The sequence below is a fragment of the Trachinotus anak genome, unplaced genomic scaffold (genome assembly GCF_046630095.1).
Source record: "Trachinotus anak isolate AG129_WGS33_773 ecotype Australia unplaced genomic scaffold, CSIRO_AGI_Tana_v1 ptg000019l, whole genome shotgun sequence".
NCBI classification, from domain to species: Eukaryota; Metazoa; Chordata; class Actinopteri; order Carangiformes; family Carangidae; genus Trachinotus; species Trachinotus anak.
In genome coordinates this window covers 22,004,095-22,022,003 of record NW_027273870.1, presented here as the reverse complement: position 1 = coordinate 22,022,003, position 17,909 = coordinate 22,004,095, and the positions used below count along the sequence as shown (strand labels likewise).

The following is a 17,909-nucleotide window of genomic DNA, read 5'->3' as shown; positions in this document are numbered from 1 at the left end:
CTGGCGTCCGTAACTCCACAGGGAGCACAGCATTTACGACTTCTTTCCCATGTGGCTTCTGCTGGGAGTTTTCCAGAGTACTCCAGGTATCAGGATCAGTGTTTGATCTGGGGCTTTTGATACACAAAGATTTTTTTTAATCAGTTTATAATAAAAGTATCCCAGATTTAAATGAAGTCTGGCTTAAAACCTTACTCTTAACAATAGCGGTTATCTTCAAACTCGCCACATTCAGTTGGACCTGTAATCAGTTGTTACTTAAATGCACACGCACACACACAAATAGAATATCAGAAAGAACATTTATACATTTTTTATTAAAACGTTTAAAATGTAATTCAATAAACATTTGAAGTGCATACATGCAATATAAACACTTTTTTAGGAATACAATGTGGGTGCTGTTCATCGTAGCGGCAGTCACTAAGATGTCCCCAGCTCTTTGGTCCGTAGCTTTTCAGTGGAGTGTCTAAATTACTTAAAGATCTATGATGTTGTAGCTCTGTCTCCCTTGTCCATGACGGTGAGAGTAGTATTAGCTTAAAGACGAGAAGGGAAGGTGCTTGCAACTGGGGAAACTCAGATCTGTGGCTACCAAACTGCCATAAAGTAAAATGTCATGGTTTATATTTTTTCATGTTTTCTTTGTTTGGAATGAAAAGTCAGTAATGCACAATCTGAAGTTGCTTGTTGCTCTTCTGCTGGTTGTGTATATGTGAACAGCTACATATACATAGTATATACATAGTTTTTGGATGGCATTTTCGTGTTGTGCCATAGTTTTCCTCCACTTGAGTCCATGTCTTGGCCCTGGGATCCATCCATGGTGTCTGTGCCACACACTGCAGTTGCTTCAGATTCATATTTCTCTCCTTAGACCACTTTCCTTCTTGTGCTTCTACCTGTAATGGAAAAGCAACATTTAGTGCCTGGAATTCAGGGTAAGCTTAAGTAACTGTGCATGTATAGGAGTCAAAGTTAAAGCTGAACCCCCCACCCCTCTCCACACAAACTCCTCGTGGCACTAAAGCCTTCCTCTTCATCGTTAGTGAGATTTATGTCTGAGCCTTTTCCCCTGCACTCCTGTTCTGCGTGAATACACACCTCTGCCACTAATCACACACACCTCCCTAACTGCCACTTGCCAGCTCTGTAACCTGCTTTTGTTCCATGTATCACATCACATGTCTTACCTTAGGGGAAGGGTACTCTGGAGTGGAGAGGCAGACACCGCCTGTGTGGGCAGTGGTGTCTGTGGTATTTTCTCCTTAGGTTCAGGAAATCTGAAATTAATGTTGAGATTTTAATTAAAATATGCAGAATTAAACCACCGGATAAGCATGCTGTAAAACCAGTTTGTAGGCTACAAATATATGAATTTTAAGCAAGTAAGTTGGGCTGGTTGGGAAGTCAGATTAACTGCTTATCAACTGTTGTGTACAAAGTGTAAAAGTGTAAAAGTCATTTTTTGGAAAGATTTATGTCTGCAGCTGGACCCTTGCATTACACTGGACAGGCCTAATTAATCCCAAATGGAGGATAGTAATATTAACCTGGATATTTTAGCACCAAAAAAGATAAAACTACACCTCCCTCAATCATCATTTTCCAAGCAAGTATAATTTAACACTGACACTAACAATGCCCACTATAGCTCAACTAATCCTGTCCTGACCAGGAAAGGCCTACATGTGTAGGTGTTGTTTGGATGCATTTACCAACAGCAGGGCGACCCCCTCTAATAAACCGGGACACACAGACCCAACACATGATTATTTTTAAACGTCCCTAATAAATCCACTTTGACTCCCGCGGTTCACAGGCTGCCAGCCAAGCCCAGGAAGAGATAAACAGCCAGATGACTTTATGGCTCACCAGCCCCCCCCCCCACTCTGAGTACCTCCGCAAGAAACTGCTCCCCACGCCTGAAGGTAGGCTTCTTTACACTTGGCACTGCTACTCCATGTCATGTTAATAAAGCAGGGGTATTTGCATGGCGTTTTAACACCGTGATTAACAAAAGCGCGCCGGAGCGCCTTCCAGCCGGGGACAAAAGGACTCACTGGGGCCACTGTGCGATCCCCGGCGGCGCTGCGCTCCAGTACCCACCCCTCTTCCTCCCTTCATCCTCTCCTCTCCATCGTCACATGAACCTAATCGCGACCTCAAGCCCAAAGCCTCAACCTTTTCAGCAACAGCTGTTTGTCTCTGCCGCAAGGCCGAGGGGAACATAAGCGCAAACCGGATTGGATTTACGCAAAAAGCGCACCTGCTATGCCAGACAGGAGAAGCACACTGTTCACTTTTTTAAAAAGTGAGTGTGCCCATTTTTAGCCAGATTCTGGTTTTAAACTTTTAAACTTAATTTAAATCCTAAGCACTCCACAACTTAACGTGGCTTTTCCTAGTTCTGCATTTACACCATGTCGGCAGAGAAAGGGAAAACTTCCCTTTAAAGACATTATTCTACTGTAATTAACCCCTTCGCTAGCCACGTTGTTTTAGCAGATAAATATAAAGAAACGAATTAATAATTAGCAACTTAACTGTGTTACATATTTGTTTTGGGTATAGCTACAAAAACACCCGACCCTTTTTTTGGTTGTTGGTGTATTTTATTATGGTCTCTTCTAATGGTAACGGTGTTCGTTGTCGTTTTTACGATTTGTATGACAAGACGTGAACGCAGCATACGTTGAAAGGAATCGGTACAATTCGATCAGGCCATGATGTCGCAATGTGATATCGTTTTTTTTTGTTTTTGTTTTTTTTTTCATATTGCCATTTCAAAAAACAGAAAAAAAGAAAAAAGGGTGCTGTAATACAATTCAATTTAGTTTCTTTTTAAGTTTGAATTTTCCAACTTGTCAAACCCATGTCTGTTGCCATGGTTACCGGCATTTTAACGTAAAACCCGGGACTGGCCACTTGTAACACCTGCTGGTCGTTTAGGAAAGCTGAAAGGTAAAGTTTTGGGCTGCTTTTTACCATTATCTCTAGCAAAAATACGTGCATTTATAAAACCGTGTTTACTCTCTTAGATTTTCAGTAAGTTCAGGCTTTTAACGCACTTGTTTGACTCAGCTAACGTTTTGTAACCTAGCAAGAAGTAACGTTCATAGTGCGGTGATTCGAGTTTAAACCGACACCCGACGGCCATCCGGGAAATCTGGACGGTAACGGTTTAGGATGCTTACCTGGTCTGGCAGAAGATGGTGCTACAACAGCTGCAAGCAGCAGGAGCAGGTAGAGCAAGTTGAAGATCCTCATGGCTTGGTTTTAGTTAACTTCAGAGGAGCTCAGTTATTGATATGTTTTTTTTTTTTTCCAAAAGTCCTGCTGGCTCTGTGCTGGATTGATGATGCTCAGTGTGGTTCAGCTCAGTCTTTTCCCTCCTCTCTTTCAGTCCAGAAGGCCCACCACAGGGAGAATCCAGTACACAGAAGTACCTCTTTTCTCAGGATGATCAGTATGTCCCCGAGGAATGTGAGTGTCCAGAGTGTTTGTGTGTCCAGTGAGAGTGTGATTGTCTCTGTGTCTCAGAGCAAAGTGACAAAGGTGCTTCTCCCCCCATCTCATTTATACAGCCTTTTAGAGGGAGGGGGGAGTATGGAGGGGTGTTGCTCCCACAGCAGCCCCCACCCCAATCCCTGATACATGCACACACACACACACACACACACACACACACACACACTTCAGCATTGCACATATTGACCCCACATGTAGAGGGTAATTCAAGTGACAGGAAGCCCCCTCCCTAGCCTCCAACTGCCCCTTGAACACACACTCTCCTGCTACATTTTATATATGCATGGATGCGTGTGTGTGTGTGCAACTATGAGTAATTGATATGTGTCAGACGAGCTGAGGAAGCAGGCATTTTTTGATTTATCGCTTATAACAAAGCAAAGATTTAAGAAATCATAATTGAAAGTAGCAGGTCCTTCAAGAAACAGGTCACTCCTCCCTTACTCGTCCCCTACCCCCGCGCTGAGGACACACACATCTGGTGCTTTTGGGTGGTGTTGGTGGTGGGGGGTATTTGCACCAAGCATTTTGGGGCAGGGGACCTGACTGAATGAAATCCAGAGATGAACTGGAGTAACGATAGCCTGACTGTCCGTCTGGGTCTCCATCTACTGTCTGCATGAGTGTCCATCATTGTTTGGTGCTTGTTGGTTTGCAAATTTTTCTCATCAGTTGTCAGTTGATTGAGTAAAACTTCTGTATTTATCTAACAAGAAGTCCTTTGTGCAAATGTTTTTTTGAGAATGCTGTTCTTTAGAACAGTGTCATCTTCAATTCAGATAGTTTGGTTCATATTTTTAGTGTCCTCTCTATAGGCAGGTTATCAAACTTAAGTACTTTTTATAGACAAAAATATGTCCTTTGTACAGAGTATTGAAAACTGTCAAGTACCAAAAGTTAGAATCAAATCCTTGACAAATTGATTTGTGACTGGATTTGATGTTTTGATTTGTGACAACTTGTGTTGAATGTAGAACCTCAGCAGTTTTTTGGTACCAATGATAGCAGTTGAAAATACTGTAATATGTCATGTATTGTAAACTAAGGTGGCATGTAGTTGTTTACTCATTATTTGACCTGAAAGTTCCTGGTTTAGATTTTTTTTTTTTTTGCCAATTTTACACCATTTTGTTTATGCAAAGCTGTTGTGGGCTGCTTGTGTTTAGCCAAATTTCAAAAAATAGTAAGTAAGAGGTCAAAAATTTTCTCATACAGAAATGCTGCTATTGTCTTTGGCGTTGTATCAAAATATATACCCAAACACCCAGTCCTACTTTTCATGCAGGTTGTCAGTTGGTGGTATAACAGGGGATTTTCTTGCAGCAGGTAACCCACCTCACTTGGCATTAGCTCTGCGGTTGCCGGTGGTTTTGCAAAGTGTGAGGACTCATTAGCGTGTCTGCTTACGGCCGTCTCTGTGGACTGAGACTCTCCATTCAGCACCCAGCTAATGAATTAACACATTAAGATGAAATGTCAGCCATTACATGTGAATGAGGATTAGAGAAGCAGCAGGACACTAATGGACCGCAGGGCTCAAAATAGTCGCAGAGACTTTGAACAAGCATCTGGACCGTCAGCTCTCTTTAGCCCTGAAAAATAGACAAAAGAGGCCAGAGTCTCCATTTGTGGGTTTTTTAGTGGTATGTGTGTATGTGTCAGCGTCATTATGTCTTTAGAAATGTTGCCTTTATTGTTTTATGGTGTTTGCAAAAATGTTGCTTGAAATGACAGAGATTCCACATGGATTTGAGTAACGTACAAACACACAATCTCACGTACACACACACACACACACACACATCATCCTGCTGCAAACACTCAGCTGAGGTATGTAGTTTGTTTCTGTGGCGAGCTGCGCTTTGCATATCAGCTGCCATTGTCTTTTAAAAAACTTTTATTTTCCCTATTTGAATATGCTAATTTGGTCTCAATTGTCATTCAGAGCCACCTGGTATCCACTGCCCACTAACTGCTGCCAAATCTCAGTTTCTCTGTCTGTCTCTGTGTCTCTCTATCTGCCCCGAAAAACAGAAGCAAGTGAATCTCACCAAACTCTACCCACCAGGTTTTCTGTGTTACTGATTCGAGCATGTTGTAATATTTGCTCTTCCTGGGGATTATACGCCTTTACAGGGATTACCCAGCCTGCTCAAACACTCCCCTACGAGAGAGAGAGAGACAGGCATACACACACACACAGGGCAGCCTCCTATTAAACCGCTTCGGTACCTTGGCAGGGCTGTACTCCAGACTCACTGTCTTAAAGGTGAATATTTTGTATGCGATGAATAGTTGCGTATTAAAGCTCAGTACTGTTTTATATAAACCAAAGTGTGTCTCTTGCACTCAGTATCAAAAACTGTCAAGTACTGCGGGGGTGCAACAAATGATTATTTTCCATTATTCATTAATCCGTTTATTTTTTTCCCTTGGATTTAGTAAATAGAATGTCAGAAAACAGTAAAATATATCCTCCAGTTTCCCAGAGTCCAAGGTGATGTCTTCAGATATCCTGTTTTGTACAAATGAAAGTCCAAAATCAAATGGTTTACAGTTTAGTATATAAAACATAGAAAAGCAACAAATACTCACATTGGGGAAGATGAAACCAGAGAATGTTGTGTGTTATTCCTTTATAAAGGAATTCATATTCACTGTCAATTGACTAATCTATTAATCAACCAGTTTGTCTGATACCAACTGAAATATATCTCCACACCTGTCATTATCTAGAGTGCTGAAAACTGGCTTTGAACATCTACTCAAATTTATATTAAAGTTGGCTGATTCTTTGCATAGTTAATGCTTTAAAAATGTTTATTTGATATAGACTAAGTTCTTGTATGGCGGCCTGAGTCCAGACAACATTTATTTGACACTTTTTCCTTTTTTTGTTGGTAGAGAAAAGGGGTGTTGTATTTGTTGTATATTATATTTCTCAATGTAGAGAGTTGGAAGGAGTATCGTCAACCTATGACATGGTAGAAATGAAAGCGGTTATTGTATCTGTTTCATGGAAGGAGACAGTTCAAATTGTACTTAGATGATGACAAAGTTATATGTCAGCCTACATGTAGAGCAGAATGCTTTACCTGATTTCCTTTTGCCAATTGGTTAATTTTAAATGAATCATGGGTGAGTGTGTAACCCAAGAGAGAGTTTGACAGAGTTGGACTGGAGATGATGTCACTGCTGCTGTGGTAGAGGTCACAGGCTTCCTAGTAGCTGTGATCTTTACGACTACAGAGGAAGCTTCAGCCTCTCCTCCCCTCCAGAATTATCACTTTCTTCTTTCTCTCCCATCTTCTCCTGACCAGGATATACTGATAAAGAACTTCCTCCCAGATAAAACGTGTTAAGAAGAACAGTGGGTCATAAAGTGACTGTTTCTTTTCCACTGACCCAAACATTGTTGCACATACATGTACACTTAACATGTGCAAATAGTTGTATATGTTACATACAGAAAGGAGACCAAGATAAAGTTTTTTAGTAAAATGTTGGGCCAACATGAGCCTCTAAAACAGCTCCCTGTGTTAGGACCTGTCATCAGTTTGAGATGGGTCATACGCTGAGTTCAGTTTTAATACTATCTGGGATACCTGTTTTGTATATTTACTGATTGTGCCCTTAGGTTATTATGTACTTCTGCGTTGCAACAGACTGGGCTGGCACTTGTTGGGAACTGATTCAGCCCCATTCTGCAAATTTCCAGTGAACTCTTATTCTGTTGTCCTCTATAATGGTATATAGTGAATGTATATTTGTTCAGGCATGACAACGGAAGTATTAAAAGGGGAAGTGGGCCCACTTGGGCTTAATATGTACGGAGCCCAAACTCTTGTACATGCCTCTGACTAAAATAGTCTGTAATTGTAGTCCTAATTGACATTGTGACATGAAATGACATATACTGTGATAGAGAACTTTATCCATTTCACCCACCTCATTTTCACACACACACTCTCTTTCATTGACCCAGTGTGTCATTTCTGGAAACATCTGTACATGTTTATTTAACTTTTTATTTTGTTGCCATGTTGGACTGATTAGTAGTGATGAGGCTGGTATTGGTCCAATATCCAGCAATTACTTGGTTACAAAATAAAACCCAAGTTGTATCGACTGTATACACTAGAGCAGAGATGTTCTGAGCCACATTGTCTGAAATTTTTAGGGTGTCGTCCAGTGTCTGTATGTGTGTGTACGAGTGTTGATTGTGCTCTGATGGGTCAGTTCAATGTCCATCGTTAGAGTGATAGTGGCTCTCTTGTCATGCCAAAGGTCATCGCTGTTAATGAGGGCCGCAGCCAGCCAGGGCTTAATTACTCTTAAGACCCTTTATCTCCAATTGCCCAATACAGACCTCAATAGATGCATGAACAGCAGTGAACACCCAATACACGCCTAAATGGTATAGATCATCAGGACACATCACACACCCCGAATCACAACACAAATGAGCTGGGTGTCTCTTTTTCTCCAGCAGCTCTGTGAAGAAAAAGATCTCACAACAGTTGATAAACTCTATCTGTTTTGGTGCACCAACTCCCCTCCGTGTTGGATACTAGACGGCTGACTGTGGAGGAGTGACGGAGGGCTTATGGGTCAAGGGGCAAACTCAACAGGGAGCAGCCTCTAAACCCCCAGGATGTCACCCCACAAGGGCTTCAGGGGCCAAAAGTCACTTGGTTTGTTAAATCCTAACCCAGACACAGCGGCTTCTATGGACACACAAACCCAGGCAGTCATTAGATTTTTTTGCACTGCGGTATGGCTCTGTATGGCTGTATGTCCATACACATTAGTAGACACATCTACTAAAAGTTCACAAAGAAATCCTGCAGAAGTTTGAGCTTTGTCTTGTTTAACTTGGGTTCCATCTGTCTGGCTCATTTTCAGTGGAATTAGAATAGTGTTGATGTGATTCTTGATGAAAAGTGTGCCGAGCCTAGGCAAGGTTTGCCACTCAGCAGCCATCTTGGTGACGCCCCCAGTTCAGTTCATTTGATGTTTTCTCTCTTTCGCTCTTGTGAGAACTTCAGGGTACCATGAAAACCCAGCAGATAAAGAATTCTGACTTTATGGCTTCTGTCCAGCTTGCTTGGTGATCACTCTTTGCTTTCTGTTGAATAGTGTTGACTTCTTTACTTCACAGACACCGTTTTCTGAAAGTAAACACGTATATACTTTGCAGCATTAGAAAAGCTGACATTTTTCTGTGTGAATCTGATAACAGAGGACATTTGGTACCTGGCTGGTCTCCTTGTGGCTGGATGCAGACTGAAGCCAGGCTGAAGAGGGAGAAAATGACGAAGGCAACAATGATGAAGGTCAGTTCAAAGCCAGTGAATGGGAATGCCATCTACACAGCTATGCAACACAAAAAACGCCATTACATTATGTAAGACCCTCACATTCAGACAGCATGTAAAGCATGACAAAGACACTGACAAATTCAGAAATCACCTTTTGTGATCTTGCTGTGTTGTTATTTAAAAAAAAATAGACCTATACAAAACATTTTTAAACCTTTTATGTTTAAAAGTGGCAGTTTATAGTCATACCAAACACAGTGTGTCATATGATAATTTACAAAATGTGCATATTTACCCGTGTATATATAGTAAGCATGAGTTCATCCATGCTTGAATAAATAGACATAGGTTTTTAATAATTATTTGTACTTTCCACCCTGTTATCGTGTCAATCTACTTGCTGTATTTTAATTTTTGCTGCCATATTTTTTAAGTAACAAAAATTCCATCATTGCTGAACATTGATCCCAGACGGGTATCTTGTTGCCTTTTAAATGCATATTGCAGATGTTTGGACTCTCCAGTCAGATTTACTGCATCTTTTTTTACACACATGCTACCAAACCAGTTTCCTGCTTGCATATGTGGGTATACATGTGTGCTGCTATACTTGTAGCCTGATAATCAGACTGAAATTTCATCTCACTTCATCCATTCACTATTCAGACCACTTGACAAATCTTAGATGTGGGCTGTGGACCAGGCTACTCGCATTCAATCTGGATAAAATCAGGACTTGACTTGTCTTGAATTCATAGTGAAACTGTAGGTTATTGCTAACTTAAATATCCAGTAGTAATACTCAATATACTTTATTTATCTGTTAACTCAAAAGCCACTGATTTGCTTGACATGCATGAAAAGTATTTTCATAGCAAATAGGTTTACACACAGCTTGAGATGCAGCAGCCTGTTATTCCACCAGGGGGCCTTATAACCATGTTATTTAACTGTGTTAACTGTTGTTGGTTAATAATGACTCATGCTCCTCAGTCTACCTAGAGTGCTCTTTGTTGTGCTGGGTTATATCTTTTTACTGTATTAAAAATCAAAATTCATCTCTGTTCACAAAAATGCTAAAGCAGAATAATTTTTCCTTGACTTTATAAGACATTTTCTTGCAGAATTGTCTATTTATGATTAATTTCAGTCTGAAACATTTGAATAATCTATCCACTTCCATCCTTCCAGTGGCCTAAGCAATATCAGATGTTGTGTTTGAGTGTCACAAAGTTAATAAATACACTATAGTTTTTGAGAATGACTGGGTAAAATTGGAGGCTCACATGAATAAAACAGTCAGGGCTGATATCAAAGAAGAAAGTAAAGACACAGAAGTTTTGGAAGATTTCAGTGATCTCAGCCTACAGGAAACTTCAATGAATGAATTTTTCATTTTTGGTAGAGTTTTATGATCAAACCTCCTTTGAACTCTTAAACTTACTTGAGCCAAAATGCCTCAGGTACCTAACTTTAACCAAAATTATAATATAATCAGAGATTGAATCTTAACAAACATTTCTTATGAACACATCCTATGAAAACATGTATATAAATATGTTAAACTACCGTAAATATGGTCTGGAGCTTCACTGAAAAAAAGAAAAAAAATTATAAAAATATGACCCTTCTGTTGGTTTTCACGTCTGTTTGAAATAATACATCAACAGGTATCATTTATGTTGCACCATGCAGTTTTATATTATTGCTGAGTCTTAATGTATCATAATAGCCAAACACAGATTGCCTGTGATTCACACATTTTTCCTGCTGCCGTGATCTGCTCATTCACACAAGCTCCACCCTTTGATCCCTGACAAGGATGATTCAGACATCTCATTTCTGCAAATAATTTGAGAGCTCACTCTAATCCTGTCAGCAATCCTGTCTGACCCATATTTTGAAAAACCCCTCAAGAGCTGTAGTTTTAAATCTGAGATGACCTTTGTCTGATAGAAATTTCTTGTCAAATCAAACAGCAAGATACAACAAGAAAAGTGAAGTGGCAGTTACAAGGTTTTGGAACTTACCAGAAGAAGAATCCCAGCATTGGAAATCCCTATTTTCAGATCTGAAGAGCAGATTAAAAGGATTTGTGTGTATTCCACACACACACGCACTCTCAAAGAAGAAAGAAAGCAAGTACAAGATACTGTCTCGTCATTGTTTGACAAAGCAGCTTTTTATTTATTGATTTTTTTAGTGTCCCTTATCTAGGCCACTCCTTTGTGCCACAACCCGGAACCAAATAACACTGGATCCTATAACAAAGTACACACACACACACCCAGTGGTGTAAACTCTGTGCCGGTAGCCACTAACACACTCATTCACACACGCAGAGTCCTCAAGGCAGGACACGTCCTCATAAGTCAACGAATAGGAAGAAAGAATTCGTTGCGCTTGGCAGAAGTTTCTCGTTCTTTGTCATGAATCTCATCTGGAGTCAAACAACATGCTCCTCACTTTGTGGTTGCGTGTTAGTCTCTGTAGAAGATGGAAACATTAAAAAAGGTCACTTTCTTTGGTTTTCCACTTCCAGCTAGAAGAAACATTTTTATCAACATGATTAGCACTTTGTCAACAGTTATTTTTAGTAATAATCTATGAGAGAGAATGGTTTGTAGCAAAAAAAACCCCAAACATAAATATCGTTGTCCTTTGTGATAAGATAAAAATCTATGATGTACAAAATAAATCAATGATATAAGGTATATACTTAAAAATTAATGTGTTCAATATGTTAAAAATAAATGAATTGGAAACAAAAAAACAAGTATAAAGTCTTAACCAGGGGGCGACTGATATTTTTATTTTTTTATTTTTTTCCAAATATTTTTTATTGAACCAAAGAATATACATACCATATATTGATGTCAATGCCCATTTACATTCATATGAAACAATTATAAAATTATATTCACAGAAATAAAACAAAATAAAGGTAGAAACAATTAAATTAGATACAAATTGATAAAAGTAAAATAAATGTGCATATACTAAATAAAACACTGGAGAGAAAGATACCCGCACACCTCTCCCAGGTATCTTTCTCTCCAACGTGCGTTCACTGCCCAACAAACTGGATGAACTTCAGCTACTGGTGCAGAAGAACAGAGACTTTTCCTCATCTGCCGTCCTGTGCTTCACGGAGACGTGGCTGTGTGGATCGATTCCGAACTCTGCGCTGGAGCTGGCCGGCTTCCAGCTCTTCAGAGCGGATCGCGACACAGAGCTGTCCGGCAAAACCAAAGGTGGAGGAATCTGCTTTTATGCTAACAGTGGCTGGTGCAGAGACGTGACAGTGATCCTGCAGCACTGTTCTCCTGACCTGGAGACTTTCATCATAAACTGCAGGCCCTTCTACTCCCCCCGTGAGTTCACCTCAATCATCCTGGTCGGTGTTTACATCCCACCACAGGCCAACGTGCAGGAGGCACAGCGGGCGCTCGCAGACCAGATACTGTGTGTGGAGCGGACCAACCCGGACTCCGTAGTTATTGTCCTTGGTGACTTTAACAAAGGTGACCTCAGTCATGAACTGCCCAAATACAGACAGTTTGTTAATTGCCCGACCAGAGAGGGGAACACTCTGGACCACTGTTACACCACAATCAGTGGTGCTTATCACGCCGTCCCCCGGGCTGCACTGGGCCACTCTGACCATGTCATGGTCCACCTGATTCCCACATACAGGCAGAAACTAAAACTGTGTAAACCTGTTGCGAGGACATCAAAGCAGTGGAGCAGTGAAGCCATAGAGGATCTGCGGGCATGTTTGGACTGCACTGACTGGGAGGTGTTCAGGACTGCTTCCAACAGTCTGGATGAGTTCACAGAGGCTGTGACGTCATACATCAGCTTCTGTGAGGACTGCTGTATCCCATCACGCACCAGGGTGAGTTATAACAATGACAAACCCTGGTTCACAGCTAAGCTCAGTCAGCTCAGGAGGCAAAAGGAGGAAGCTTTCAGGAGTGGGGACAGGGACAGGTTTAAAGAGTCCAAGTACAGGTTTAGCAAAGCGGTGAGAGAAGCTAAACGACTGTACTCTGAGAAACTTCAGCTCCAGTTCTCAGCCAATGACTCTGCTTCTGTCTGGAAAGGGCTCAGACAGATCACTAACTACAAACCTAAACCCCCCCACTCCATTAATGACTTCCGTCTGGCCAACGATCTGAATGAGTTCTACTGCCGCTTTGAAAGACAGTGGGACAAGCCTGACACTAACCTCCACATCAGAGCCACATCAGAACCCCCCTCCTCCCCTACCAAAGGAACGTCTCTCTCTATCCTGGAGAGAGATGTCAACAGGCTTTTTAAGAAGCAGAACCCCCGCAAAGCAGCCGGTCCTGACTCTGTCTCTCCATCATCCCTGAAGCACTGTGCTGATCAGCTGTCTCCAGTGTTCACAGACATCTTCAACACCTCACTGGAGATCTGCCACGTGCCAGCCTGCTTCAAATCCTCCACCATCATCCCTGTCCCCAAAAAACCAAGGCCCACAGGACTAAATGACTATAGACCCATTGCCCTGACCTCTGTGGTCATGAAATCATTTGAGCGTCTTGTCCTGTCCCATCTCAAATCCATCACTGACCCACTCCTGGACCCCCTGCAGTTCGCCTACAGAGCCAACAGGTCTGTAGACGACGCCGTCAACATGGCTCTCCACTTCATCCTCCAGCACCTGGACTCCTCAGGGACCTATGCCAGGATCCTGTTTGTGGACTTTAGCTCTGCCTTCAACACCATCATCCCGGCTCTGCTGCAGGACAAGCTCTCCCAGCTGAGCGTGCCTGACTCCACCTGCAGGTGGATCACCGACTTCCTGTCTGACAGGAGGCAGCACGTGAAGCTAGGAAAGCACGTGTCTGACTCCCAGACCATCAGCACTGGATCCCCGCAAGGCTGCGTTCTTTCTCCTCTGCTCTTCTCCCTGTACACCAACACCTGCACCTCCAGCCATCAGTCTGTCAAGCTCCTGAAGTTTGCAGACGACACCACTCTCATTGGACTCATCTCTGATGGCGATGAGTCTGCCTACAGGTGGGAGACTGAGCGTCTGGTGACCTGGTGCAGGCAGAACAACCTAGAGCTAAACGCTCTGAAGACAGTGGAAATGATAGTGGACTTCAGGAAGAGCCCAGCCCCACCCACCCCCATCTCCCTGTGTGACTCCCCCGTGGCTACCGTGGAGCATTTTCGATTCTTGGGAACCACCATCACACAGGATCTCAAATGGGAGCTAAACATCAGCTCCCTCATCAAAAAAGCTCAGCAGAGGATGTATTTCCTGAGGCAATTGAAGAAGTTCAACCTGCCAAGGACTATGATGGTGAACTTCTACACCTCCATCATTGAGTCCATCCTCACCTCCTCCATCACCATCTGGTACGCTGCTGCCACGGAGAGGGACAATAACAGACTGCAGCGTATCATCCACTCTGCTGAGAAGGTGATTGGCTGCAATCTTCCGTCCCTCCAGGACCTGTACACCTCAAGGACTCTGAGGCGTGCAGGGAAGATTGTAGCTGACTCCTCCCACCCTGGACACAAACTCTTTGAGACACTCCCCTCTGGCAGGAGGCTGCGGTCCTTCAGGACCAAAACCTCTCGCCACAAAAATAGCTTCTTCCCATCTGCTATTAGCCTCATCAACAAGGCTAGAGAGCCCCACTGTTGCTGATCAATTGCACCAATCACCAGAAAAAATTCCTTGTATGTGAAAGCATACTTGGCAATAAAACTGATTCTGATTCTGATTCTGATTCTGATTCTGAAAAGAAGCATAAAATAAATTGAATTCATAAAATTGGAACATAATTCAGATAAGACATTCTAGGATCATTGATTTCCAATATTCTCCTTTAGTCTTCTTTATTCTCCTGAACCTTTCCTTTTTGCATGTACCCTACCCTTCTCTCACTCATTTACTAATTAAATAAAATGAAACATTGTTTAAGTATAGGTTACAACTCAGGGACATCTGTGTGCTATGTGTGATATGAGGGATTGCCAAATATATTATATTTTAAGATATACATAACCATATCCTATTCAAATGTAAAGTACTTGTTCGATCACGTAGCCACATTTTGAAAGTTGTTTCTTTCCATGACATAAGTAGTTGTGTATTTTGCTGTGATAAAGCAGTAAGAGAGGAATTGTTGTTAGGCTGTGGTGAGTCTTCTTAATGCTTCAGACATTCCAAGAATGATTGATAACAGTTCTGGTTCTAGTGAAGTAGTAATTTATGAGAAGTTGTTGAAGATATCAGATCAAAAAGATGTAACATTGGTACATGATATGACGCTTGGAAAAACAGTTGCCTCTGAGGTATGACATTTATCACATGCAGGTAATATATATGGATATTCACTGTGCAGTGTATTTTTTAACCTTGGAGTCTATGTATTATTTTAAATTCTATAAGACAGTGTCTGGTGTTGTTTGAACATTTGTGTATGTGTCCAAGAGTTACCTATTTCCTTTTGCCAGGTGGCCCTTAAAACTTTAAGAAGATGGAGAGGTTATTGATAGTAGGGTGTCATATAGGTAGGAAGTGAAATCTCGATATGGTGATGTTTTCAGACAGTTGTCTATTGTCTTCCAGTTTCAAATCCTATTAGATATTTTCGTATGTAATCTCTAATTTGTAAATATCTGGCAAAAGTCTGGCAAATTTCTTTTGTAGTTCTGCGAAGGTGGGAAATGTACCCTCAATGTATAGATCTTTGACACTATGAATCCCTGAGTCCATAGTGTCAAAGATCAAATTTAATCACAAGCCATGACAGGCTGGCTGCTATTGTTTTCACTTTGTGAGTCTGGCTGTGTCTGTGTGTGTCATCATGGTTGATTGTGATCCGGGAGTGGGAACTACCACAGAGGCATTTTGAGTACTTTGGCAGGTGTTTGTATGTATGTGGACGGATTTTGTTTCTGCAATAATGTCACAACTGTGCCAGGTACATTCTTGAAACTAACACAGGTATGTAGTTGAGATCAAAATAAAGGCCAAGTTTGAGGATGGTTGGTGTCGGAAGCATGAGTACTGAATACTCATGTAACAAGTCGTAATGACAACTGAGTACTCATCGGTTCGATAATTAACATGTTGAGGGGCATAGCAGATGGTTTGATCCCATTGCGAGATGGGCTCTAGTTTGTTAGTTAGTTTGGTGTTCTGATATCGGTCAGACCACACTGGTAAGCATACCTTTCCTTTTTGTTTACAATTTTCTCACTTTAATTCTTTTCTCACTTTATTTGTACAAATGTTCACTTGGACTCAAGGGTCAAAGGTCAAATGATGACCTCATTCTTGTGAATGCAATTCATCAGGAACATCCAGAGGGAATTTCATTACATCTGGCACAGACACTCACTTGGACTCAGGATGAACTGAACAGAACCTGGAGGTCAAAGGTCACTGTGACCTCACAGAACACAATTTTGGAACACAATAACTTAAAAATGAATATGCTTATTATGACACAACTGAACACAAATGTCTAATACAATGAAATGATTTTACATCCAAATGGTCAAAGGTCAACTTCACTGTGACATTATAATGTTTGGCAAAAACACTTTATAGGCAATTATTCAGTGCTGTGACTCAGGAAGGGGAGATTGTGACCATATTTCCTGCAACTTGACTGGTGGAGGCATACTCCCACGAGGTGTTGATTATTGTCTTATTGGAACTGATGAAGTGTCTATCGCAGGCACGTATCACTATCATTTTTGAGGAGAAGCCGGTTTGTGGTGCAGTTGAATTGTATACCATTACACCGAAATGTATTTCAAATATTTATCGTGTGGGTATTGGTCTAAACAGGGTGGATGAAATATCAGAAACACCTTGTATATAATTTTATGTTGCACTTTGTAAACCAAAAGCACCAACTGTTTTCCAGAGGATTTGCAATTAAAGCGCAGTGACAAAAAAACGGTTACCATTAAGAAATAAAAGAAATAATGCTAGAGAGAAAGGAATTAAATAATGAAGGAGACATGCACATAGACCATAGGGCAAGAAAATGTAATAAATATAATGTTACAGAAAAAAGTACTGAAAGACTATCATTAAGTTACGAGGAAAGGTAAAAAAGCACTGTCATGTTTTTTGAAAATGAGTTTTAAGATGACGTTTAGGAAGAATAAAAATGTGAAAATGTATTTAAGATCTTGCTACATTTCAGAAGAAATGTAGCAAATGTTGCCACTGCCTCAGATAAGTTTTGAATTAATTTCACTGTAATTTTTGAGGCCATAGTTTGTTGAACTGTAATTATATTAATAGACATCATAGGATGTGTTAACACAAAAATATTTTCAGCATTTACTACACACTTAATCATCAGGTTAATATGTACACCTTTAAAAATGTAGTTTAATACAACTGCTCTGCTGGCTGTAGAATTACAATACGTTGTACGGTGAGGTGCCTCTGAAATTTTCTCCATCTCATTTATAAAAACAAAGGTAGACTTAGAAACCACAGCCTCCGTAATGACCACAAAGTTAAATCAAAATGTCTTAAAAACATTTTCAACAAAAAAGGAACATCATAACCTTCTATTGCAACACTGTTGTATTAGATTGTATTATTTTTAACAGGTGTATCTAATAAAAATGGAAACAGTTTGTACAGTAGGTATTTCTGTTGACAGTGACAGTGATCAGTGAAATCGATTCATACTATAAAAATTTAAGTACATTATGTAAAAGTTAAACACCACATATGATTGTAATATTGTTCTTGATAAAGAATAAGGGTCTGTAAAGTGACTGAAAGGACAATGTCAGGCATTTTGTTATGTGTGTGTGTGTGTTTGCAGTCATACCGTTCGAGTGTGCACATTCCTCATTGATAATCCCAGTAAGTATGAGGAGGGTGAAAACCAGGAGAGAGAACATGATCGTCAGCACCTCTAGTTCAGTGAATGGAGACGCCATCTACATATGATGTATGTCAACAGTAAATGTTTCATCTGTAAAATCCCCTCTCATCACACACCAAATGAAAATTAGGATTTAACACTTACC

The 17,909-nt window shown here is 40.9% G+C and overlaps 2 protein-coding genes across 4 annotated transcripts in view; one reads left to right on the top strand and one right to left on the bottom strand.

Moving 5' to 3' along the window:
- Nucleotides 1-289: 289 nt before the first annotated feature.
- On the bottom strand, nt 290-8,907 carry apela (apelin receptor early endogenous ligand). The gene is made up of 5 exons (XM_071503994.1): nt 8,788-8,907; nt 3,194-8,702; nt 3,025-3,032; nt 1,194-1,283; nt 290-902 (listed from the first exon to the last, which is right to left on the bottom strand). The coding sequence occupies exons 2-4, from the start codon at nt 3,268-3,270 to the stop codon at nt 1,195-1,197; spliced, it is 174 nt and encodes a 57-aa protein (XP_071360095.1). The 5' UTR covers nt 3,271-8,702; nt 8,788-8,907; the 3' UTR covers nt 290-902; nt 1,194.
- marchf1 (membrane-associated ring finger (C3HC4) 1) overlaps nt 2,689-17,909 on the top strand; it is a 33,705-nt gene continuing 18,484 nt past the window's right edge. Inside the window, exons 1-4 of one of the 3 annotated variants that reach the window (XM_071503988.1) lie at nt 2,689-2,964; nt 3,104-3,246; nt 3,407-3,486; nt 8,774-8,867. The gene's annotated coding sequence lies outside the window, so the exon portion shown is untranslated. Of the gene's footprint in view, nt 2,965-3,103; nt 3,247-3,406; nt 3,500-8,773; nt 8,868-17,909 lie in introns of all 3 variants that reach the window. The other 2 variants (XM_071503992.1, XM_071503991.1) reach the window with 2 other exon arrangements.

Coding starts and splice junctions, on each gene's coding strand:
- apela (XM_071503994.1), bottom strand. CDS start 3,270: ATGAGGATCTTCAACTTGCTCTACCTGCTCCTGCTGCTTGCAGCTGTT.